The sequence below is a fragment of the Apodemus sylvaticus genome, chromosome 15 (genome assembly GCF_947179515.1).
Source record: "Apodemus sylvaticus chromosome 15, mApoSyl1.1, whole genome shotgun sequence".
Classification (NCBI taxonomy): domain Eukaryota; kingdom Metazoa; phylum Chordata; class Mammalia; order Rodentia; family Muridae; genus Apodemus; species Apodemus sylvaticus.
In genome coordinates, this window is record NC_067486.1 from 1,896,698 (window position 1) to 1,922,664 (window position 25,967).

Sequence of the window (25,967 nt, forward strand, 5' to 3'; positions counted from 1 at the left end):
ATCAATCTTTATTTATGATTGCTCTCTGGGAAGTGTTTTGTTTTGAAAGCCAAGCCTAAAACAAGCAGTACACAAAGAAATCCTTCTGCTGCATCACAGAGAGAGACTCTGCCTCAAGATCCTGTTTGCAGAGTATTAATAAGAAGGTCTACTTGTGCAGAGCAAAGGAAACAAACATGAAGCAAAGACCAAAGATTGCAGGTAGACGTGTGCAGTCTTCACGTCCAGCCTCATGTTGACACAGTGAGATAGAGATCCACATACACCTAGCTGTTTCAGAGGAGGGCACGAGTCCTTGGTGAACCCAGATGTGCTGAGGGAAGGGCGCTGGCTTCCAGCCAAGTACTTCATTGAGTTAATGGAGAAGAGAGAGTTCGAATGTAGCATCGTGGCTCGGATATTCTAAAAGGAAGGAAATATTATGAGAAGACTGTTAAAAGTCAGAGCACTCACTGAAATCTTTACTATCCAACACACAAACCAGGAAGGCAGGGCCACACTTTACCATTTGTGGCCCTGAGTAAAAAAGAGAAAATAAATTTCCTTCATGAGAATGGATCTAGGTGTGTACTGGCTGTCAGATCTAACATACACCAAACACCAGAAGAAAGGTAAGCTCTCTATAGCTTCTTGACTATTTGTTAGTGGAAGGCAGAGTGGTTGCATCTTCAATCAAGTCCCTGAGAGGTGATTTCAACAGTACATGTCTCCACGAGAAAGCAGCATTGAGTTGTGTGCATTGGGAAGCAGTGTTATTTGTTTATTAATATGTACATTTATGCACATGTGTTCATGTATGTGTCATGTGTATGTGAGCATGTCCATGGATGCCAGAGGAGGGCATTGGATCCTTTGGAGCTTGAGTTACAGGCAGTTTAGGTGCTAGGAGCCAAATTTGAATGCTCAGTAAGAGTAGTAAGTACTCTTAACCACTGAGCCATCTGTCCAGCCTCAAGAGGTAGAATTCAAATTCTGAACACTGTGCTCGGCATGTGCCACCATGCCTTTAAAGCCAGCATTTAGGAGGCAGGAGCAGGAGGATCTCTGTGAGTTTATGAGTTCAAGGCCAGCCAGGGTGACAGAATGAGACTCTATGGCCCTTGGCCCTATGGTTCTGTGGCCCCATGGTTCTGTGATTCTGTAGCCCTATGGTTTTTTGGCCTTATAACCCTGTGGTTCTGTGATCCTGTGGCCCTGTGACTTTGTGGTTCTGTGGCCCTGTGGCTCTGTAGCCTTATGGTTCTGTAGCTCTGTGGCCCTGTGGCTCTGTACTTCTGTGGTGCTGTGGTTCTGTGGCTCTGTGGCTCTGTGACCCTGTAACACTGTGGTTCTGTGGTTCTGTGGCCCTGTGGCCCTGTGGCTCTCTGACTCTGTGGCAATTTGCTGTACTCTCAGTTTGATGGTAAATACTATCACTTTTGTATTTTTCCCCAGTTCTTCAGATGGAATTTTATAAAATTCTCAAAAATGAGTCCCAGTTCATTCCTTAGCAGTGGAGCTGTTACCAAAATCTGACAGTTGACCTTAAAGTAGAGGTCTGTGGCCAGGTGGTGGTAGTGATGCTTACCTTTAATCCCAGCACTTGGGAGGCAGAGGCAGGTGGACCTCTGAGGTTCAAGGCCAGCCTGGTCTACAGACTGAGTTCCAGGACAGCCAGGGCTACACAGAGAAACCCTATCTCAAGGAAAACAAGCAAAACACAACAAAGTAGAGGTCTGTGGCCAGGTTGTGTATATCAACAGCATAAAAGAAGCATGGGGTTTGGGGGTAGACATCAAGTCCTGTGTAATATAAATGGAAGATTACACTGTTGTGGTCCAATAACAAATTGTGATAGCCATTCCCACCAACTACAAGATGTCTTACCAACTAAAGATACTAACCATCTTGATATTGGCTTCTTTTCCGTGAGAATGTTGAGACAGAATGTTCACTCTGTACACACACACACACACACACACACACACACGGAGGAATGCAGCAAAGGCTGCACTGGTGACACCATCAAATGTTATCACTCAGCTGATTAAACCAACCATTCAGTATGGCAGACCTCTACCTCATCTGTTGTCTCCTGTCTTCTTTGATACACAGCATTGCTGTACTTATCCCTGTTACATCCTCCTCAGGTGCTCTCACGGCTATAGCCAGAAGTCTGACTAATGTCTTTTAGTACAGGCATTATATAGACAGGAAAGAGTCTAAAACACACTTCGATTTTTTTTTTTTTTTTGGTATAGAATAGAGGTTATTCAGGGCAGAGGATGGGAGTTAATGGGGTAGTGGAGGCAGAGAAAGAGAGAGAGAGAGAGAGAGAGAGAGAGAGAGAGTAGAGAAGTAGAGGAGTGGAGGCCAGCCATGACCACGTGGAGAGGGAGGGGAGGGGAGGAGAGCCCAAGAGGGGCAGAGAGGTGAGAGTGCCAAGAGGCAAGAGCGATGAGAGCTCTTCAATATTTTTTTAAAGCCATGGCAGAAAACTTGTAAGGACACTCCTAAAAGACCTGCTGCTCCAGACTGAGTCACAAAGACAATGAGAGCAGTAACTCTTTTTGCAAATGTGTTGTCCTTGTGTCTCAGGAAACCAGTTTCTTTCACAGCACAAAATAATCTCTGGGGTTTTCGCGTAACCTCTGATATCTAAGGATCCCACCATGCCTGTCACATTCCCAGTTACTGTATACTGCCATTATCCCATTAATATAATCATGTGGTACTTACCTACCTGTAGAGAATTACATCATTACTGTTTTATCCCCAACAGGCATTTAAAACCACAAGGAAGCAAAAGCTTCCAAATGTCTCCTAGTCCAGTGTGTCCACACAAGTGTTCCTAGTCCTCAATGTGTCCACACAGGTGTTCCTGATCCACAGTGTGTCCACACAGGTGTTCCTGGTCCTCAATGTGTCCACACAGGTGTTCCTGATCCACAGTGTGTCCACAGAAGTGTTCCTGGTCTTCAGTGTGTCCACACAGGTGTTCCTGGTCTTCAGTGTGTCCACACAGGTGTTCCTGGTCCACAGCGTGTCCACACAGGTGTTCCTGGTCCACAGTGTGTCCACAGAAGTGTTCCTGGTCTTCAGTGTGTCCACACAGGTGTTCCTGGTCCTCAGTGTGTCCACACAGGTGTTCCTGGTCCACAGCGTGTCCACACAGGTGTTCCTGGTCCACAGCGTGTCCACACAGGTGTTCCTGGTCCACAGCGTGTCCACACAGGTGTTCCTGGTCCACAGCGTGTCCACACAGGTGTTCCTGGTCCTCAGTGTGTCCACACAGGTGTTCCTGGTCCACAGTGTGTCCACACAGGTGTTCCTGGTCCTCAGTGTGTTCACAAAAGTGTTCCTGGCCCACAGTGTGTCCACAAAAGTGTTCCTGGTCCACAGTGTGTCCACACAAGTGTTCCTGGTCCTCAATGTGTCCACACAGGTGTTCCTGGTCCACAGTGTATCCACACAGGTGTTCCTTGTCCACAGAGTGTCCACACAGGTGTTCCTGGTCCACAGTGTATCCACACAGGTGTTCCTGGTCCTCAGTGTGTCCACACAGGTGTTCCTGGTCCACAGTGTGTCCACACAGGTGTTCCTGGTCCACAGCGTGTCCACACAGGTGTTCCTGGTCCTCAGTGTGTCCACACAGGTGTTTCTGGTCCTCAGTGTGTCCACACAGGTGTTCCTGGTCCACAGTGTGTCCACACAGGTGTTCCTGGTCCTCAGTGTGTCCACACAGGTGTTCAGTTGATATTAATAAGTGAAGACAGACTGTGCAGTCCTTAGGATGACATGTACAGCAGCAGCAATTGTCTTTTATGAAGCAGTAGCTAGCTCAGTGACTTCCCGACAGTCAGCATCATCAGTAACAAAATCAGTCATGCTGTGGAGATGTGAGCATGCTGGCTTGCAGAGGCATCAGGACAGACCACACTGGGAGCTACTTCTATTCCAACTCTTAAATAAAAATCATGTAGAAGAGGAAGTATACACACACTAACCCTTTCTCATTCCTTTCCCATCATGCCCTAGTGCCAAGTCATGGACATGGTAGATGCTGAAGCCCGCAGTGCACAGAGCTGGGCAGGAGAGACACACCTGTGACAGATCACACAGGACATACACACCTACCTGGGAAAGTTGAAGCATCAGCCTGAAAGGCCTAAGATTCTTCCCCTTCTCCTGCCTCTTCCTTGGGTTCCTCTTCTTCAGCTTCTCCTTCTGCTCCTTCCTCTTCTTCAGCTTCTCCCTCTGCTCCTCCCTCTGTGACCTCTTCCGTCTAGTTTATACAAAGCCACAGCATTACTGAGGAGCATAAGCACCAAAGACACAATGGGAACAACACACCAAACTAGAGCTGAAGGCTCTCATGACTCCTGCCACACAAAAGATTGTGGGGAGTGGCTGAAGAAGACATCTGACATTGATGTCTGGTTGCCACGTGCACGCACACACACAAACACATACACAAATATTCACATACATACACATACATACATGCATACATACACAGGCAAACATACATATACAAACACATATACACATACATGCATAAACATATATATGCATATACATATATACATATATACATATACATATACACACATATACACATGCACATACACATACAAGCACACACATACACAAACATATTCACATACACAACACATGTACAAACATGTACACATATACAAATACACACATGCACACACACAAACATACACATGTACTCACACACACAAACATATATACACATAATACACACATATACATATACACATATACACACATACACATATACACATATACACATGTACATACACACACAAAAATGCACACATACATGCACACACATATACACATGCACACAAACACACACATATGTGCATACACACATTCACACACAGGCATACACAGACATGCACAGACACACAAACATACATACACACACCACAGCATAACACACACACATACACACACACATGAGAGGAATGTAGCAAAAGCTACACCAGTGTCACCAGCGAATGTTTTCACTAATTAAACCATTAAAGATGGCAGATCCTACCTCTTCTGTTATCGCTCCCTCTTCTCCCTCTTCTTCCTTAGGTCCACAAAAAAAAAAAAATGGAGTAAGCCTTACATTGAATTTTTAAGATAAACAAACTATAATAGCATAGAACCTCATAGCACATGAGACAGCACAGCTGTGAGGACCTAACAAGAATCAGTTCAGAGATGCAAGCGACTAAGTTTTTAAATCAAAAAAAAAAAAAAAAAAAATTTCTGCCTTTGTATCCCTTTAAGTGATACCTTCACTTCAGCCGGAAACCTGCTCGTAAACACTGAAGGCCAGTGAGACCACTCCGTGGGTGAAGAGCTTGCTGTGCCTGACGGATGAGCTGATTTCAGCCCTAGAACCCCACATAATGGTGGAATGGAGAACCGACCCACAGGGTTGTCTTCTGACCTCTATATGTGCACCATGGCACAGTGATGATCACTTTTAAATAACGTTGAGATTATAATGACTTCGTTTCTCCCTTTTCCTCTCAACTCCTCTTTCATACCCACCCTCCCGCCCTGCATTTGTTCTCATTCAACCCTTGGCCTTGGCATGGCTGCTGTCTGCAGACCTTAAAACCTTGCCATCACCCTACAGCCTCTCCAGTTAGAGACACAGCAGCACCAGCCATGGACTTGCAGTCCCTCCCTCTTGCAGCTGAGGCAGGCAGCCCCTGAGACCCAGACTCCAGGGTGACTTTAGTCTCATATTTAACCCCTTCCTGCCTTCATGGCTCCCAGACCACAGGCTGAGTCATGTGGTATGGTACCTTCTACCTTTCCAAGCATCCCCAGAGACCTTTAAGAACCAGGGCTTGCCTCTGTTCCCCACACTAAAGGCGCTCGCTCGTGCCTTGGGAATCCCAGAGGCCTTTGCTCTCCAATAACTCTCCTAAAGGATAATTCTTTCATCTCATTCCTCTCAAACCTGCAACATCTTCTTTATCATTTAAAAACAATGGCTAAAAGCCATCTGGACCGTGCCTATCCCTCCAGCTCCCCAACTCCTCACGCCTTCTTCAGCCAAACTAAATCCCATGAGGTTCTTTTATATCAGCAGCCACTCAAAATAAGGTTTGCAGGGAAGGCACTTCCTAACCCAGAAAACTGAGTTACAGGCCCTTAGACTGGTTCCGACAGTGATCACTGAGGTGTCTGACTTTTTGACTGTCCTGTGTGCTCCCTGGGGGTGTGATCTATCTCTTATTTATTGTCAGGATCTCTAGGATCCTGACACTGGTGGAGCCAAGATGTAAATTCAATAAACACAAGCAAATGGCCAAGAGCAAGAACACATGAGGCCTGATACCTACTCTCTCTGCCTCTCAAAGAATATTCCTTTTCTTCTTAATCTCATGTCATTGAATTAAAATCCACCATATACAGCATGAGATTATCAATTCTATATGGTTTTATATTTTCCTAAATCCAAGTGAAATGAGGTGTTATATAAAGATGGTGCTTGGAGTGGAGGGCAGTTACCACGGTAACTGCTGGTCTCAACCTTAGGTAACAGGAGAGGGACTGAGCACTCACTCCTTATCAGTACTTAAACTGACCCAATTTCTTGGAATAAGTATGTTGCAAGATATTTCCGATCCATTTACATTGAGGCAGTGAGAGGCCAGTGATTGGAGGGGAGAGAGGAGGAGCTAAGGGAAGTTCTGGGTGGGGGGGGGGGGAGGGAGGGAGGGAGAGAGAGATCCTCACAAGCAGAGGGAGGACGCAGATATCCAGATGGCTTCAGACATATTTCTGGTGTTTTGGAGAGGTTAGAAATATTGGGATAAGACTTTATCGTTGTAAATTGGCATTATGAAATTGGGAGTTTCTCATACATAAATATATTTGGTTAACTTTCCAAGTTTAAGAGTCATGCTTTGCCGGGTGGTGGTGGTGCACACCTGTAATCCCAGCACTTGGGAAGCAGAGTCAGGCAGATTTCTGAGTTCAAGGCCAGCCTGTTCTACAGAGTGAGTTCCAGGACAGCCAGGACTACACAGAGAAACCCTGTCTCCTAAAAAAACCAAATCCAAAAAAACAAAGAAAACAAGAGTTTCTTTGGGCAGAAGCGTGGGACTCCCACTGCTTACAGAGTCTATGGTGGAGAGGAAACACAGCTGGGATGCTGTGAGAGCTAGCTGGGAAAGATCGGCTCAGCAGTGACAGTGAGAGCCGCCCTGAGTGAGACCCCCCTGAGTGAGACTTGGTGCTGAGGCCTGGCGGGCGGTACTCTTTATTAATTATTTACCCCTACATATTTACTAAATGGAATCAGTCACCCGCTCAATGCTCTTATAGAAATAGTCTCGAAAGCAACTTCAAGGGCCCTGGAGATGTCTGCACTCACTCTCAGAGTGCAGGCTTCCTGTCAAGGCAGGACTCTGCCTTCCCATGGCTCCCTCCCAGTCACTGAAGTTCTGCTGGGCATGGGGTGATGGCTCGATCCACCGATAAAATGTGAACTGAATACGTTTAGGAGATACCACTCCTGCCTCCAATCCTTCTTAGGTTGAGGTGCAATATATTAATTTAAAAAGCTTTCCAATGTAAGCTCACAGAATTAGACAATTTCTGAAACTGTTAAAAAGTCAACTGTACAAAGTGCTTGAACTTGAGTTTTATGATTAGAAAATAATCTTGTAGATTTATAAAGAAGGCTGTAATTGCCAGGTCAGGAAGCCAGGTGCAGACTGGGGAAACCAGCACCGTGTCATACTATCCACATGGTGCCACTGTGCAGTCCTCCACAGGAGCCACCGGGGCAAACGTGGGCAATGAGAAGTCTCAGACCTGCCACAACAGCTATTTTCTTTTGGGAACTCAGCCAAGACTCACTCAGGCCACTGACACGGCACTGGGACAGGACCAAGGGCAGGTGTCAGTGGTGACGAGTGTCAGACATGGATGGTGATGACGATACCGAGGCCTGCCAGTGTGGCCCGAAAGGAAAGAGCACTGGCTGTCCCGTGGGTCTCGAGCCTTTAGCCCAGCTTTGGGCCTGCAAGCATTTTGGAGCTACATCCACACTAGCTGTATAAAGAGCACTTTTGTGTGGTGAGACCCCAACCCTGTGTCACCAAGCCCTGGGGCTTCGGTTTTTCAGATGTGAACCCGCTGGCAACCAACACAACTCAAAATAATTTTGACCTTTCCCATAAGATAACTTTACCTTGATAAGAGCCAACACGAACATGAGCCAGTTGTGATGTTTCCACCATTTTGTGATGTTCCCATGATGTTCCTATCGACACTTTCCTATGGGCCTGTAGCCCACCCCAACCTTCAAGGCTCCTGGGCAGCCAACACCATCCCTATGCCTTAGCCTCAAATTCTGCAAGTGGTCCCTGCAGCCACTGCTCTGGTCACACACATCCTTCATCATCTGGCTATCTCTAAACAGCAGATCTCTTTAGGATCAGATTCCATGCTTGCCTGGGACTCCCTTGGACCTGTTGATCCCCTGGATACTGAATTCAGTGAGTTTCTTCCCCAGTAAAGGGCTTCAGTCCTCAAGTTCCTGTTGCTGCTTCAACAACACATGAACGCTCTGACTGTTCTTCCCCAGGAGGCTTATGGGGAGCTATATGTAGGGTTAGTCATCATTGAAGACCAAGGAATAAGGACCCTGTCTGACAGGAACCTAAATGTGACTTATCACATGATGATCACTGACGCCTGCACTGACTGTTCTCTACCAAGCCTGTTTCAGGGTCCTCCCTCTGACCTTCTCACACCCAGTCCACAGCAGTAAATCGGGGATGAATAGCTGGTTCCTCACAGCTAAGCTCTCAGTGTCCAGCTTCTTTCTTGAAGCTATAAACCCAGCACACAGCAAAATCCCCAGCACCTTCCAGAAGCTCAGTAATGGAACCGGTGCAAAGAGGCTGCCGTGAACAGAACAAGCACTTACCTTCTTCTCTTGGGATTCAGAAAGCTCACCAGTGTCTTCACTGTCCTCCTTCCGTGCCTCATTTTCTCCACTTTCTTCAGCCTTCTCTGTTCCCTGTTTAGAAAAGAAACTTAAGGCATTGGTGACCTTCAGTAAGCTCCCAAGGGTAGGGCATGCCTGCTGTGGCTTCCAATTCCCACCATGTCACATAAGTGACACCAGCAGAGAGCTTCTCTGCACAAGGTCATTTAGATGCTGACACAAGCTTCCCAACCCCCTAAATAGCTAACAGACTGACTGCATGCATGCTGCAGCCATAAGTGCTGAGTGCCAGGTGTTGAGTTTAAGGCCAGTAAAGGTGACAGTTGCAAAGATGGATGGACATAAATGGATAAGGTAGACAGATTAACAAACTGCATGGATGGATGGATGGATGGATGGATGGATGGATGGATGGATGGTGGGTGAATGGATGGATGGTGGGTGGGAGGATGGATGGATGGATGGATGGATAGATGGATGGATTGATGGATGGTGGGTGGGAGGATGGATGAATAGATAGATAAATAAAGAGATAGGGGTGTGGATGGCGTAGATGGATGGATGGATGTGGGGGGATGGATTGGTGAATGGGTGGGTGGATAATGGATGGGGTGGATGATGGATGGGTGGGTGGGTTGATACATGGATGGATAGGCAGGCAGGAGGGAGGATAGACAGATGGGTGGATGGATGAATGGATAGATGGATGGGTAGTGGGGGTGTGGGTGGGTGTATGGATGTATGCGTGGATGGGTGGGTGGGTGGGTGGATGGATGCGTGGATGGGTGGGTTGATAGGTGGATGGATGGATGGATGATGGATGGGTGGATGGGTGGGTGGATGGATGGTTGGATGGGTGGGTGTATAGATGAATGGATGGATGATAGATAAAAAGATAGATAGACAATGATGATGTTAGGTAGATGATACATAGACACAGAATAGATAATAGATTATATAGATGATTGAGAACTCATAGATGATTGATAAATGACAGACTGATCAATCAATTGGTAGATATAGATGATAGATATAGATAGATTCATATCCTATTGATAGATGGCAGATAGATAGATAGATAGATAGATAGATAGATAGATAGATAGACAGACAGACAGACAGATAGATAGATAGATAGATAGATAGATAGATAGATAGATAGAAGATGGGTTAGATAAGATAGATGATAGAAGATAGGAAGACAGACAGACAGACATATATAGGTAGACACAAAAAGAAAGAAAGAAATGTCAGGAACATCAGTTGCTCTGAGGACACTGGCAATGCCAGCCCTTACCTCTGCAGCACCCTCTGCCTCTCCTGCTACATCTCCATTGGGAAGGGAAGCCGCATCCTCAGACTTCATCACCTACACCAAATAGTTGAAGACACTTGAAAACTCTCGGAGGACATAACTCTCTTCTGTGTCTTTTAACTAACTGAATTATTCTCATCTTCACCCTTCATTTTATTCATTGCAACAGTGGGTCCCACCTAGAGGTTTCCTTCCTCAATCCAAGCCTTTTCCTCAATCCACCTTTCCAGATCTCTTCCTAGTGTCTGAGGGTCAGACACTCCCTGCTGGCTGCACAGAGGATGTGAAACTCATCCACCAGTATCAACCCCCTTCCTCCCCAGGTCCTTTGCTCTTTCTAGAACTCCTGCTGCACACACAGCAGATCCCTTTTGTCTGACCTCTGGCCTTTCCCACATCCTACTCCTTTGTCTTCAGTTTCTTGTTAATGTGCTTCTCTCTCTGACCTGAACTACAACATAACATTCAGTGCTGTTTGTTGTCTTTGTTGCTTATCTAATTTCAAACTGGAGAATCCCAGAACATCTTTAGAAGCTTAAATCCCTACTTCAACCAATAGTCCTCTTGACATGTTCCTCTAAGTCCCCTGATCCAACCTTGGATTTGCCTTTCCCTCAAAGCACCTGAGCGTGGTAGGGTGGTCACTTTCTTAGGTGACTGGCGTTTATTTAAATATTTTTACATTTGTTACATGCTGATCACCATTACAGAAATTATATCAAAACATGTCATAATAAATTACTTTGGGCTGTAAATCACTAAATCACATTATCTCAGAGGAATGGCCCCTGGACTGAAGCAGCTTCAAACAGAGAACAGTGAGTTCAAAGTCAGTCTAATCTACACAGTGGAAACTTGTCTCAAAATAAAACCAAACCTTGAGATGTCATTTGTGTCTTATTCATTAAACAGATATTATCCTGAGAGAAAATCCATGGCAGAGGTCTTGATGTTGGTGCTCCTGTTGAGTCTGTTATGATATCATGAGGTGACTCCCTGTGGACAGTAACCACCTGGATGCACAGATGTTGACATGGAATAACCATGTTCTAGCAGTGTACTGCAAACGTGGAGCTGTAACATTGTCTCTATCAACATGCAGCATTGATTGTATATCTCTGCTAACTAGGGTGGAACTGGAGCTGTACATATAATTGGATATTGTCCACTGATACTTGCCAAAATAAAACATAGAAAAATTTTGTGGGTGAGTTGAAGAGATGTCTGGTAGTGAAGATCCCTCACTGATCTTACAGAGAATGTGGGTTCAATTTCCAGCACCTACATAGTGGCTCACAGCTGTCTGCACCACAACATTGTGTTTGCTGGGCAGTGATGGTGCACGCCTTTAATCCCAGCACTTGGGAGGCAGGGGCAGGCAGATTTCTGAGTTTGAGGTCAGCCTGGTCTACAGAGTGTGTTCCAGGACAGCCAGGGCTATACAGAGAAACCCTGTCTCAAAAAACAACAACAACAACAAAAATATCATGTCAATTCAGAAGCCACGTACACACACACACATATACACACACACAGGTACATGCATACACACAAACACTATACACACACACATCCATGTACACATGCATATGCACACACTCAAACATACACACACACACACACACACTCATACACACACTTGCACACGCCCACACATTAAAATGGCATAGAGATAAGCAGAGCACCCGCAGAAGGGTGACATGTAAATTCATGAAACATTCTCTAAGTCAAACAATAAAAATCATGTTATCTTAGATGATCACTGACGAGCATTGATGTTTTCCTGTTTCTATCTTCTGCTATTATAGCCTGTGCTAGACCACCCAGGGCATCCCAGCTTACCTTTGACCCAGGAGGGGGAGCCAGACCAAGGAATGAATAAATAATATTTTCTTCTTTTGCAGAGAAGAAGGAGTCAAAATCCTTGAAGAAAGAAAGAGAATATTTAAACACTTGGAAGCTAGAATCAGCTGCAAGCCCGGCCCCTTCCTGTGAGTTGTCAAGAACAAAGCATCCTCTCAGTTTGCTTTGTCAACTGATAGCTAAGCCATACAGCTATAAAGTAAAGCTGCTGATTTTACATTTGTTTTATACATTGTCATTGTACCTATGTAGCACAAGAACACACATACATTAGGGAGACATAGGAAAGGCTGCGGAGGGAGGACGTGATCAGGGGCAGGTGCACAGAGGGGGGGGACTGATCAGGGGCAGGTGCACAGAGGGAGGGACTGATCAGGGGCAGGTGCACAGAGGGAGGGACTGATCAGGGGCAGGTGCACAGAGGGAGGGACTGATCAGGGGCAGGTGCACAGAGGGAGGGACTGATCAGGGGCAGGTGCACAGAGGGGGGGACTGATCAGGGGCAGGTGCACAGAGGGGGGACTGATCAGGGGCAGGTGCACAGAGGGAGGGATTGATCAGGGGCAGGTGCACAGAGGGAGGGACTGATCAGGGGCAGGTGCACAGAGGGAGGGATTGATCAGGGGCAGGTGCACAGAGGGAGGGATTGATCAGGGGCAGGTGCACAGAGGGAGGGACTGATCAGGGGCAGGTGCACAGAGGGAGGGACTGATCAGGGGCAGGTGCACAGAGGGAGGGACTGATCAGGGGCAGGTGCACAGAGGGAGGGACTGATGGGGGGGGCAGGTGCACAGAGGGGGGGACTGATCAGGGGCAGGTGCACAGAGGGGGGGACTGATCAGGGGCAGGTGCACAGAGGGGGGGACTGATCAGGGGCAGGTGCACAGAGGGAGGGATTGATCAGGGGCAGGTGCACAGAGGGAGGGACTGATCAGGGGCAGGTGCACAGAGGGAGGGACTGATCAGGGGCAGGTGCACAGAGGGAGGGACTGATCAGGGGCAGGTGCACAGAGGGAGGGACTGATCAGGGGCAGGTGCACAGAGGGAGGGATTGATCAGGGGCAGGTGCACAGAGGGAGGGATTGATCAGGGGCAGGTGCACAGAGGGAGGGACTGATCAGGGGCAGGTGCAGAGAGGGGGGGACTGATCAGGGACAGGTGCACAGAGGGGGGGACTGATCAGGGGCAGGTGCACAGAGGGAGGGATTGATCAGGGGCAGGTGCACAGAGGGAGGGACTGATCAGGGGCAGGTGCAGAGAGGGGGGGACTGATCAGGGGCAGGTGCACAGAGGGAGGGACTGATCAGGGGCAGGTGCACAGAGGGAGGGACTGATCAGGGGCAGGTGCACAGAGGGAGGGACTGATCAGGGGCAGGTGCACAGAGGGAGGGATTGATCGGGGGCAGGTGCACAGAGGGAGGGACTGATCAGGGGCAGGTGCACAGAGGGAGGGACTGATCAGGGGCAGGTGCACAGAGGGAGGGACTGATCAGGGGCAGGTGCACAGAGGGAGGGACTGATCAGGGGCAGGTGCACAGAGGGAGGGACTGATCAGGGGCAGGTGCACAGAGGGAGGGACTGATCAGGGGCAGGTGCACAGAGGGAGGGACTGATCAGGGGCAGGTGCACAGAGGGAGGGATTGATCGGGGGCAGGTGCACAGAGGGAGGGACTGATCAGGGGCAGGTGCACAGTGCCTGGAATGATGAGATGCAGAGAAGCTTTTTTCTCGCCCTGCTGGCTTTGTATTCTGTCCTCTCCCTCTTCCCTGAGTACCAGGGACACTCACACCTATATTATAAAGATGCTAATTGTCAAGTCTTCTTTGGTTGTTCCCAAGCCCAGGCTGACTTGGTCCTCAGGTAGTCACTGCAGCCTCGTTCAGCAGGTCTGCTACTTCCAATGGTGATTCCATCTTGGGCAGGTAACCTGGCCTTGACTGTATCTGGCTTCCCACCTGGCGTTGCCTTTCTGACAGTGGTCTGCCAGGGATCTCTGGGCATCCTCATCTGCCCCACGCAGCAGATGCTCAGGACTCCCAGGCACCTGAGGACCCCACCTCCTGGTGTAGAGACATTTACTGCTCATCCCTGCTGTCCCATGCCTGGTGCTGTCATGGGGCCCAGGGTATGGCTGACCAAGAGCATGAACCACTACGAACTCTTGAATGTTTTTATAATCCACATTCTACTCATGGGTAAGGATATAGGGATGGTATCTTAGAGTTTCTATTGTTGTGATCAAACACCATGACCAAAAACTAGTTGGGGAAGAAAGTTCATTTTGGCTCACGCTTTCAATCTGTTAGAGGAAAGTCAGGACAGGAACTCGAGCATCGCAGAAAACTGGATTTAGGAGCAGATGCAGACGCCATGGAGGAGTGCTGCTTACTGGCTTGCTCTCAATGGCTTGCTCAGCTTTCTTTCTTACAGCACCAGGATCACCTGCCTGGGAGTGGCCCTACCCACGATGAGCTGGGCCCACTCATATCTGTCATCAATCAAGAAAATGTAGCACAGGCTTGCCCACAGGCCATTCTGGGGAGTCTTTTTTTTTTTTTTTACTTTTTTTTTTCCCCAGAGACAGGGTTTCTCTGTGTAGCCCTAGCTGTCCTGGAACTCACTCTGTAGACCAGACTGGCCTTGAACTCAGAAACCTGCCTGCCTCTGCCTCCTATGTGCTGGAATTACAGGTATGCACCACCACTGCCCAGCTGGGGAGCCTTTTTTAAATTGATGTTTCCTCTTCCCAGATGCCTCTAACCTGAGTCCGGTTGAAGTAACCAGCACAGACTCTTTAGTTCATGCCATTTGATTTTTACTTCATGAGTACTTTGACTGTATGTGTATGTCTGTACATACATGTGCATGCCTGCTGCCTGCAGAGGCCAGAAGAGGATGTCAGATCCCCTGGAACTGGATTTGCAATCGGTTGTGAGCTACCATGCAGATACTGGGAACCAAACCCAGGTCCTTTGTAAGAACAGCAGGTGCTCTTAACTACTGTTCCCTCTCTCCAGCCACCCTAAAGTCTTTAAAGGTTTCAAAAGGCAGTGTTGACAAACAGCTTCTTAAAATATAATAAGAGAAAAGGTTATGTAGTGAGATCGATGTCACTCTCTGGCCCCGGCCCTTGTCCCTATTTAGAGACAACAAGTACCATAGAACATTTCAAACAGGAAGTTGCCAACACTGATCGCCTCCAAGCAGGACTAGCTACATAGTGTTAGAGGCCAGAGTAAAGTGGACACAGCAGGCCCTTGGTTTAAACATGGCTGGAAGCTAACAGCAGCAGAGAATTAGACCGAGAGCCCTCCTGAGCCAGAGGCCCAGTGAGAGCCTGCATGGCCAGCTCAGGGGACTGTAACTAAAACTGTAAGCAGGAACTGGGGTGAGAGGGATTCATATTAAAGGCCCTTTGAAATCATTTAATCTCTCAGTGTGTGTGAGTATGAATTTTTCTAATTTTTCTAATATTGAAAGAAACTGGGGTGCTGGAGCAGTGTCTCAGCAGTTGAGAGTATTTGCTGCTCTTGTAGAGGATTTGTGTTCAGCTCCCAGCACCCACATCAGGTGGTTCACACCCACCTGCAACTCTAGCTCCAAGAGATAGGAGCCTTTTTTCAGCCTCTGTGGGAACTTCATACAAGAACAAACGCACAAGTACACACACACACACATGAACATACATGCACACTTTAATGAAATATTCCTTCACTTATTTGCCCCCAGCCAGCTTAGCCTGGGCAAGTTCTATACTAATAAGAGACCCCATTTCAAGAGAGCAAGGTGGAAGGTGCTTGAGGAGCAAAGTCCAAGGTTTTCTCTAACTTCCATATGCAAGATACACACACACACACACACACACGACAAACACACACCACACAAACACACATCACATACCATGCACACATACCAAACACATACCACACACCATACACACACATATACACCATGCACACAACACACACACACACACACACACCTTCACACATATACATACACACCATGCATCCATATAATTTTATTTTATAAAGAGCCTATTACAGGAAAATCCCTTGCCACCATAACTCCCTCCTGCATTACCCTACACAGGACAGGTAGGAAGAGGGTAGAGAAGAATAGGTTCTGTTGTCTTTTATTATTTTGATTACATTTATCTACTAGGGCGAGGGTGTGGGTGTGCCACCATGCATGTATGGAGGTCAGCAGACAGCTTCTGAGAGCAGTGGGACCCAAGGGTAGAGCTTAGGTTGCCGGGCTTGGCGGTGAGTACCTTACACCAGCCACCTCAATGGATGGAGGAGGGCTGTCCCCACAGAGGAGAGCCTTTCTACACTTTGGGGAGCCCCTAGCACAGGTCACGGGGGACTTGAAATAGACCATACATCCCCCACAACACGAACGAACAGCACTGAAGTTGAAAGCACTCCCTCACCCACGGGACTTCCAGCTAAGTCTCTGAAGAAGCTGATCTGGCCTTGTGGATTTGTACAGTCGGTTCAAGTCCTTCACGAATGAACCCAAGTCCACTTGGAACCTCAGAAAGTGACCTTATTTGGAAGTAAGATATTTGCAGCTGTACCTGTTAGAAGAACATACTAAAATTAGAGTGAGTCTCTTTCAATGGTGATCCTTACATGAAGGCCCTGTGGAGACACTGGTATACACAGGGAAAGCCCTGGAGGCCACGTCTGGGTGATACTTCTACAAGTCAAGGGCTATCCTGAGCAACCAACAGAAGGGAATGGCACAGGCTCTCCTTAAGAACTTCCAAAGTTCCCAGCATTCACCAGCACCATTATGGCCTCTGGAACTATGAGAGAATAAATGTCTGTCATTTTAAGCCACATAGTCTGTGGCGGTTTGCTACAGAAGCTCAAAGCAAGCAAGCTAAGCCCCTAACAAGTTACAATTCATACTTCGAGTCAGAGGCTCAAAGACTTCTGAGTTAAAGAGCAGACAGTGAGTCTGGAGGCGATAAATACAGTGTTTGCATCCTTGCAGGCACGAGGATCTGAGTTCTGTAACTTTAATTTTTACAAATCCTACCTTTAATGATGGTTCTTAAATGTTTTAACCTCCCCTATAGCCCACCATCCACCAGAGGTGGTGGAAAAGAAAGGATACAGGGGAAGTGAATCTGTTTAGAAAGGCTCCTTGGAGCAACTCTTGTCTGTGTTGTCTGGAAATCAGCAGTTCAGTTCACAGGTTAACAGGTAGCAGCAGCTCGATCCACTAACAAACACCTGACGGATACACCAGCAGTCCAATTCTGCAGAGTCGGGTTAGCAACAGCGGTGCCACAACCTAGCAGAGACAGCTGGGTCTCAGCCGTGGCTCGAGTCAGCAGCAGGGACCAACAGGAACACCAGAACTTCTCTCAAGGAAGTGAAGATCAGCAAAGGCTCGAGACCCACAAGCGTTGCACAGCTAGCTGTACCAGCAAGTCAAGCTCAGTCTCCGTCACTCTGTGGAGTCCTATTTACACCCTCCAAACATCACGTGTCCTCCATGTGCCTTGCCTCAGAACTGGACTTGCCTCATCACGTGCATCCAATCAGCCCAAGTCCTTGGAGGCGGCAACAAACTGCAGCACACCACCAGAAGTTTTTTGATGTGTTTCTGTCTAAGGCATCCCAATAAATGCAGCTCAACTATGCAAAGTAAGGTGGACCAATACATGTGTGTCATTAGCAAGGAATCTTTCATCACGTGTCCTTTCACATGCTTGCCTTAACAGAACGTCCTCTCTCTTGTGTCTGCTTCAGTGAAACATTTCTTCACATGTTTGCCCCATCCAAACAACTTTCCAAAGAATCCTTAAGTTTTGACTTCAGAGTTCCTTCCCCAGAGTCCATGTTTTAAAAAACAGATCTAGGAATGGTGCACACATATGACCTCAGCACCAAGGAGGCAGACAGAGATGGACCCCTGGCACCTACCATCCAGCCAGCTTAGCCTGGGCAAGTTCCATGCCAATAAGAGAGCCCACCTCAAGAAAGCAAGGTGGAAGGTGCTTGAGGAGCAAAACCAAGTCCTCTGACTTCCATATGAGGAGATGCAACCACACCCACTCAAGAATACACATACTACACACACACATACCATGCACACCTATACACACAGTCACACACTCACACACTCTTCACACACTATTCCCACACACATACACACCATGCGCACACACATACACACCATGCACACATACAATCACACACACACCATGTATACACACTATGCACACATACCACACATACAAACACACACATCTACACACATACCATGCACACACACACATACACACCATGCACACACATACCATACATACACAAATACACACTATGCACACACACCACACACACTCACACACTCACACATGCACCATGCACACACACATACACACCATGCACACATATAAACACACACACCACTCACCATGTGCACATACATACACACCATGCACACACAAACACACACACCACACACCATGCACACACACATATACACCATGCACACAAATACACACAGTCACACACAACACACACTCTCTCACACACACAGTATGTTGGGCCATGTAGCTTGTATGATCTTGGTTCCAAGCACTCGGCTGGTGTGTTCTGGCAAAACCCTGCTGTCGAGAGTGACAACAGCAACTTGAGCCCGCGCCTGCTTGAAGACAGGTGGTTCAGACAAAAAGCACAGACAGCTCTCATGACGGGAGGAAGGAACACTGCGTGTTCTGCACTGGGCCAACCCTCGGATACAGCTCGCACCAGATGACTCCCTCTGTTTGGCAGCGTACCCCTCCCCCCAACAGGAAGAATGGCTTGTACGGTACAGTCACTTCTACTGAAAGTCCACTGATCTTTTAATGCTTCGTTCAGTGATGTGCTTTATTAAGCAACACCTGAAAACTCCAAGGAAGGTGGTGTCATGCTGAAATAAACTGTAAAGGGCTTAAAATCAAGTTGTCGGGCCAATGTGTAAGGTCTGCCAAGTATATCATGAGCTCAATCCCCAGAATCTGTAGGAGAAAGATAACCGACCCCCAAAGATTTCCTCCGACTTCCACACCCATATGCTGTGGCTTGCGTCACACAAATAAGTTTAAATGAGATAAAAATTTTAAAATATAAATAAAACTTCCATTATTGTCAAAATTCCCAGAACACATTAAACTAACTGGATAAGTTTGAGCAAGTTTGTTTCTGGTGTAAGACTACACATCTGCTAGCCAGTCTTTAAGAATTTATCATGTGTCCACTGAGTATGCACTTCACAAGGCTAACTGGAATCAATCTCTTTCTTCCTGAAGTACAAGTAACCTCTACTCTTCCAAATAAAGGGCCTAAAACACACTCAGATCCTCTGAGTCATCACTCCACTGCCTCCACCCTCTTCTAGCTCTTAAATGTCTGTTTATGAACAATTCCAAGCAATGCCTCAAAGCTAATCTGTTTAAATGGTTTCTAACAAATAGGCTGATGAGATGTGTCCATTGACACAGTGTCTGCCATACAAGCACAAGGCCCTGAGTTCAGGTCGCCAACCACCTGTGTAGAAGCGGAATGCAGCAGCGTGCACGCTCGTGCGTGTGTGTGTGTGTGTGTGTGTGTGTGTGTGTGTGTGTGTGTAAGTGTATAGGGGGTATATGTGGGGGTGTATGTGTGTGTATGTGTGTATATCAGTATGTGTATGTAAGTGTGTGTGAGAGTGTGTGTGTATGTGTGTGTATGTGTTTGTGTGTGTAGTGTGTGTATGTATGTGTATAGTATATGTGTATGTGTAAGTGTGTATATGTGTGTGTAGTGTGTATGTGTGTATAGTATATGCATATGTGTAAGTGTGTGCGTGTATGTGGTGGCTGAGCATGTGTGTGTAAATGTGTGTATGTATGTATGCATGTGTGTGTATGTGTGTGTGTGTGTGTGTGTTAACTCAGTGCTGGGAAGTGGGCAGAGACACCTCTGCCAGACATTTCTCTGAGTCAGTGAGCTCCAGGTCAGTGACAGACCCTGCCTCAAAAAATCAAATTAGAAAGTGATTGAAGAAGATGCCCAGAGTCTACCCCTGGCCTACACACAGAGTCTTTCTCTCTCTCTCTCTCTCTCTCTCTCTCTCTCTCTCACACACACACACACACACACACACACACACACACACACACGCGCGCGCGCGCGCGCACACGCACACGCGCACACACACGGAGGCACACACACACACGCGCGCACACGCACACGCGCGCACATGCACACGCGCGCGCACGCACACGTGCGCACACACACGGAGGCACACGCACACACACATGGGCACACACATGCAAACCACACACATTAACTAATTCGTTAACTCTGACAAATGCACAGAGGAATTTGCCACAACCCTGAATACTCACCCCACAATACTGCTCTTCATTGAAGATCTGAGGAGGTAAAGGAATCCCATTCTGAGGTTTCTTCTCCCCAGGAACATTCTCTCTCATCCACTTCCTGTTGTCTTCATCCCCAGCTATGTCCAGCTCCTTAAAGTCTATTTTATTGGCTTCCAAAAAGCCCACCACTTCTTGCTGTTTTTTCCTTATCTGGTTAAGAGCAGAGAAACCAATCATCAATGCACCGGATTACATTACAGCCGCTCTTAAAGCCTGCTTTGTTGACAGTGTCCGTGGCTTCATTCCTTTCCTTTAGCTGTGTTCTACAGCACAAATAATTGTGGGCTGCATTAAAACAAAAAATACAAAATCCACACCTTCCCATCAGAAAGGGTCAGAAGAGGGGCATGGCGTACAGATGGGCGCTGACACTATACTAGGTGTTGTTCTCAGCACCTGTCCCCCAGCAAGGAAACAGAAGAATTCTATTTGCCCTTGGACTCACCAAGGGTGACTTAAAACAGTCTCCTTAGCCAGAATGGAACAAGTGAGAGGCCCCTGGCCTGGAAGATTGGGAGAAGAAAGGGCCCTAAAGTCAAGCCCAGAGGAGGAAGGAAGGGGCAGAGCCTTCGTCTCTGGTGGGTCCACTCACCCCCTTACCCACCTTGTCCCTCAGTGGGACCTTGCTCAAGGACTCCTATTGGTCCTCCCAACGAGCTGCTCTTCTGGTAGCCTCCTGAGCTGACCCTGATGTACACAGCACACACAGCGTCAGCCTTCAGAGGCCTCCTCCCCTTTGTGACAGTAAGAGGGGAGCACATGCACCCCCAGCAGATCTATCTCCTGTTCTCCCACTTCTCATCTTCCCTGTGTCCCTTCTCTATCTTCAGGATGCCAAGGGGCCTGCTGTTTCCTAAGGAACACGTCTACAGGTCTGAACTCAGGCTCACCCAGTGGAGGTTAAGAGAGCTCTTTCTCTATCCTGTGTGGCATTTTGCCCACAAGTAAGCTCTGTCTCTGTCCTGAAGTCACCCAGCGACCGTTGGACACTCTGGGGTGTCTGGGAATCTACAGCCATGCCTCTCCCAGCCCTTTGCTTGACACATCTTATTTATTGTCTGGTACAGTGAGGACACTCTCCAACTGAAGTCACCAAACTGTCGAGGACACTCTATGAACAAGGTCTTATGGCTTTGATCCCCTCATCTGCAAAACAGACATGGGAGTCCTCCTCTGGGCTGTTCATGTTCATGACCAGTGAGTGAGGTGATGTGTGGTACCATGTTCTGTGTCACCTCGGGGAACCTGCACTGCCGGGCACCCATCCTCTTCCCAGTTAGGATGGCCATGCCATCAGTGGGGTCTTGTCGATGAGACTATTGGTTGGTCTCACTACACAGCACAAGTTGGCCTAGAACTAGCTATGTAGCCCAGGCTGACCTCAAACCTATGTTTTTCCTGCTTCAGCCTCCTGAGTGCCAAGATTACAAGTGTGTGCCATCACACCTGGTTTGCCAGATACATGTGTTGATCAGTATTTTAAAGCGACAACAATAAATTTTCGTTGAATTGGTAGATTTTCCAAGACCGACTCCCAGACTGAACAAATATTTTTAGGGATGAAGAGAGAGACCAAACTAAAAAAAAAAAATTGTAAGGGTGCAGAGAGCTCAACACATAAGAGTGCTTGCTGCACAAACATGAATTCAGATCCAAATAATCTGTATAAAAATCTGGGTATCACCACATGTACACCTGTAACCACAGTCTGGTCACCATATTCACATCTGTAACCACAATCTGTGAGGAGCAGAGATAGGAGGATTGTGGGACCTACAGGCTGCCATTATATATATATATATATATATATATATATATATATATATATATATATATATATATATATACATATATATACATATATATTATATGAGCACAATATATATAATATATGAGCATAATATATATATATGAGCATATATTAGAATATATGCTCATACCTTTTTCTGTAGGCCAGGGATGCCTCAAACTCACAGAAATTCACCTGCTTCTGCCTCTCTGCCTCTGCCTCTGCCTCTGCCTCTGCCTCTGCCTCTGCCTCTGCCTCTGCCTCTGCCTCTATCTCTGCCTCTACCTCCCGGGCATGCCACCACCATCTGGAATCTCCTCATTCTTTATGGAAGAAACTCTTCCACCTACATGATTTTAGACAGTTCTTCTAATATATGACCATAGCCTTAGTTCTACTAAAAGGAGCTGCTAATAGCCACAGTAACTAATAATGATGACAACTACAATGCCCACTGATATATATTGTCAATAATATAATCAATTCATGGTGACTAGTAGAAATTAAAATGGCAGCTCACATCAACAAGCAGCTGCCAGTGACTATAATTAATAATCACAAAATTTTCCAGCACCTGGGCAGGCCCTGGCACAGTGCTGGGCACCCGAGTGTGGCATTTCAGAAGTCCTCATGACCAAGCTATGAGGTGAACACTATTCTTATCCTCATTTTACAGACAAGGAAATTGAGGCTTCTCAAGGAGAAATACCTCCTCCAAGGTCACCCAGTTACAAATGGCACTAAAATATTTGTCTAGGAAGTCACAATTAACTCAGCTACTCCAAGGTTCAGAGTGAAGGGAGACACCACCATCCCACCCCCCCACCCCACCCCCCCCACCCACCCCCGACCCCCGCCAGAGACTCCAAGGCCAAAACAGACTTCCCAGACTTCGAGAATGCAGGACAATAAACAAACCAAAGAAATCCGTGGGTTTATTCCCACTGCCTGAAGAATACAAACAGTCATACAGAACAGATACAAGACTTAGGCTGTAGAGGTGTCTCAGGGGCTAAGAGCACTGACTGCTCTTCCAGAGGTCCTGAGTTCAAATCCCAGTACCCACATGGTGGTGGCTCACAATCATCTGTTACTCCAGTCCCAGGGGATTTGACATCTCTTCTGGCCTCTATGGGCATCAAGCATACATGTGGTATACTAACATATATGTATGCAAAATATCTATGCACCTAAAACTAAAAATAAGTAAATGACTGTGGAAAGTTTTCAACACTGAGCACTAATGTTTGAAACCCCTTCCAAAACTGTCCCACCAAAGCAACTGTTCCTGAAATGTTATTTCCAATCTAAAAGACCCAAGCATGAACTCCCAGGATGCAGCACGGTGGTAACTCACAACAGCAAGTGTGAGGCCCCAGGTGTGAATCCAACACTGATTCAAAAAAAAAAAAAAAAAAAAAACATGGGTGTGCTCACTATATCTACCCATCAACAGCTACAGAAGGTCTGCATTTGCAGTCTCTGTGACCGGAACTCTCCCCTTGAGCAGTGTGCTCCTCTTTTTCTCCTAGTCCAGGGCATCCGCTCAGGGCTACATGACATCATCTATTTCCAAGTCTGAGTTAGTCTATGTCCTGCAGAACAAATAGAACCACAGAAACCATCATGGACCAGTGGGTGGGATTGCCAAACTCTTTTATTTTCTGTCCACCTTCTCTGGAGAAACCTCCTGAATGTCCAAGGTTTGGAAGTGGTGGCCCTCGGCAAATTGTGGCTGGGGCTGATACTTAGCCAGGGCCTGGAAACATCTCTGCAGAGTGACTGTCAGAATTCCAGCCGCAACCTGAGACCCTGTAGGAAGCTGCTATAAAAGGAAACAGCCCCCTCTCTGGTCTCTAACTCTTGGGATTAATAGACTGTTTTCTTCCCACAGCCTCCCTCATTTCTGCTAAAATACTGACGAGAACCTCAACCAGACAGATACTGGAGTCCACCTGAAGCCAGTGTCCTACAGTTCATTCCTAGAACTGAGTGTTTAAATCGCTCTTATTCCTTCCACTGGTGGGTCTACACAGCACAGAATGAAGGCTGAAATCAGAGGGTGGGTGGTCTCTAGCAATCCAGGCTAAGCTTTGGTATGGAGCTAGGCTTCTGGGTTCCCTCACTTCTGAGAGCATTTAAAACTGTGGCTTCAGATGGGTTTGCTGCTGTCATTGTGACATCATTTTCTACAAATAATAACATCACACCTACTATCTTTGAAATGCTTCCAGTTATTTCAAATAAAGAAGTAATTATGCCCCGAGATCACTTGGGCGACCTAATCCATCTCGCCCTCACCCATCATCTGTCTCCAAGTTTTAACCTGCAGTCTCACAGAATGAATGGTAAAGCGCTAAAATAAACAAACAAACAAATCAAAATGGCTAATACCACACAGCACTACCAACAGCACACAAAGCACAGATTAAAAGGAGCGTGAAACACTCTACCCTCCAGTCGCCTTTCACGCCCACCTGCCAGATTACACACTTCACAAACTTTCCAACATCGCGAAGACAGAGGCAAAGAGCAGAGGGTGCTCATGCTCCAGCAGTGTGCAGTTGACTCCCACGCAAAAACAAAAACCGGCATTCAAGGCCAAAGTCAGGGCATACCCACTCCTTCTGCCTCCAACTAGGAGTTCCAGAAAATCATTTAAGAAGAAAGCCCACAGAGCCCGTCACCTACCGCTATGGACCCAGAAGATGTGGCAACAAACACTTTGATAACCATTTCGACAGTCGGAAAGAGGACTCCCCCTAACACGCCCCTGCTAGGGAAGTCGCTGGACAAATCCCTTAGTGACGCTGGAGGAGCAGGTGCCAGGTCAGCGCTGGCTGGCAGTGATCCAAGCCTCTCCCCTCCAACCATGAGGCTAAAGAGTAACGGCAGGCATCCTGGGCTTCCCCCTCTGTTCGGGATGTCAGGAAAATGATTGGCTGATAAAAGCAGCCACTGGATCCTTTCCCTTATCACTTTAAAGGCCTAACAACAGTCCCTAAAAGGCCAGGCTGCGAGCTCGGGAGCGCACCAATCACAGACCCATGGAGAGGTGCCAAGGGCAGAAGAGGCGGGGCTGGGGAAACTGTGGGGTGTGGACAAGAAGTGAGGAGCCCAGAGCCTAGGGAAAAGCCCAGAAAAGACCACGCTATCCAGGACGAGGCTGGATTCACCGGGCTTTGGACAAACAGTTAAGAAGACTGAAACAGCCACAGCGGTCATTTAAATGAAGCGTGGCTTCCTGATTTTAAGTTTTCTAGAGGGGTATTTAAAAACCCAACGAACTGTCACACAACAGAGATTTCTCTGTGAGTGGCTGTTTCCTGCTTTCTCCCTCCACCAGCTGTTGGGTGCTGTAAAAAACTTCACTGACACTTCCAGAGCTGGCATCTGCCGATGACTGTAACTAGAAATAATCCCCCATATTTTAAAGGCTTTAGGGGCTGGGTATGTTTAGAACAAGCTCTAATGCATCTTATTTATACAAGTGATTTGAATTGCATTTTAAAAAATCAGAGTACAAAACTAGAAAAGAAGCCCAAATGTTAGCAGCCCAGACTCTTCTGATGGGTTTCAAAGCAAGGT

General features: G+C 47.1%; 1 protein-coding gene across 1 annotated transcript; it reads right to left on the reverse strand.

Moving 5' to 3' along the window:
- Nucleotides 1–25,359, reverse strand: Sh3bgr (SH3 domain binding glutamate rich protein). Its single transcript, XM_052158626.1, has 8 exons — nt 25,071–25,359; nt 20,555–20,740; nt 12,138–12,218; nt 10,278–10,349; nt 8,960–9,052; nt 5,051–5,086; nt 4,117–4,264; nt 1–402 (listed from the first exon to the last, which is right to left on the reverse strand). The coding sequence occupies exons 1-7, from the start codon at nt 25,251–25,253 to the stop codon at nt 4,148–4,150; spliced, it is 768 nt and encodes a 255-aa protein (XP_052014586.1). The 5' UTR covers nt 25,254–25,359; the 3' UTR covers nt 1–402; nt 4,117–4,147.
- Between the last annotated feature and the right edge of the window lie 608 nt (nt 25,360–25,967).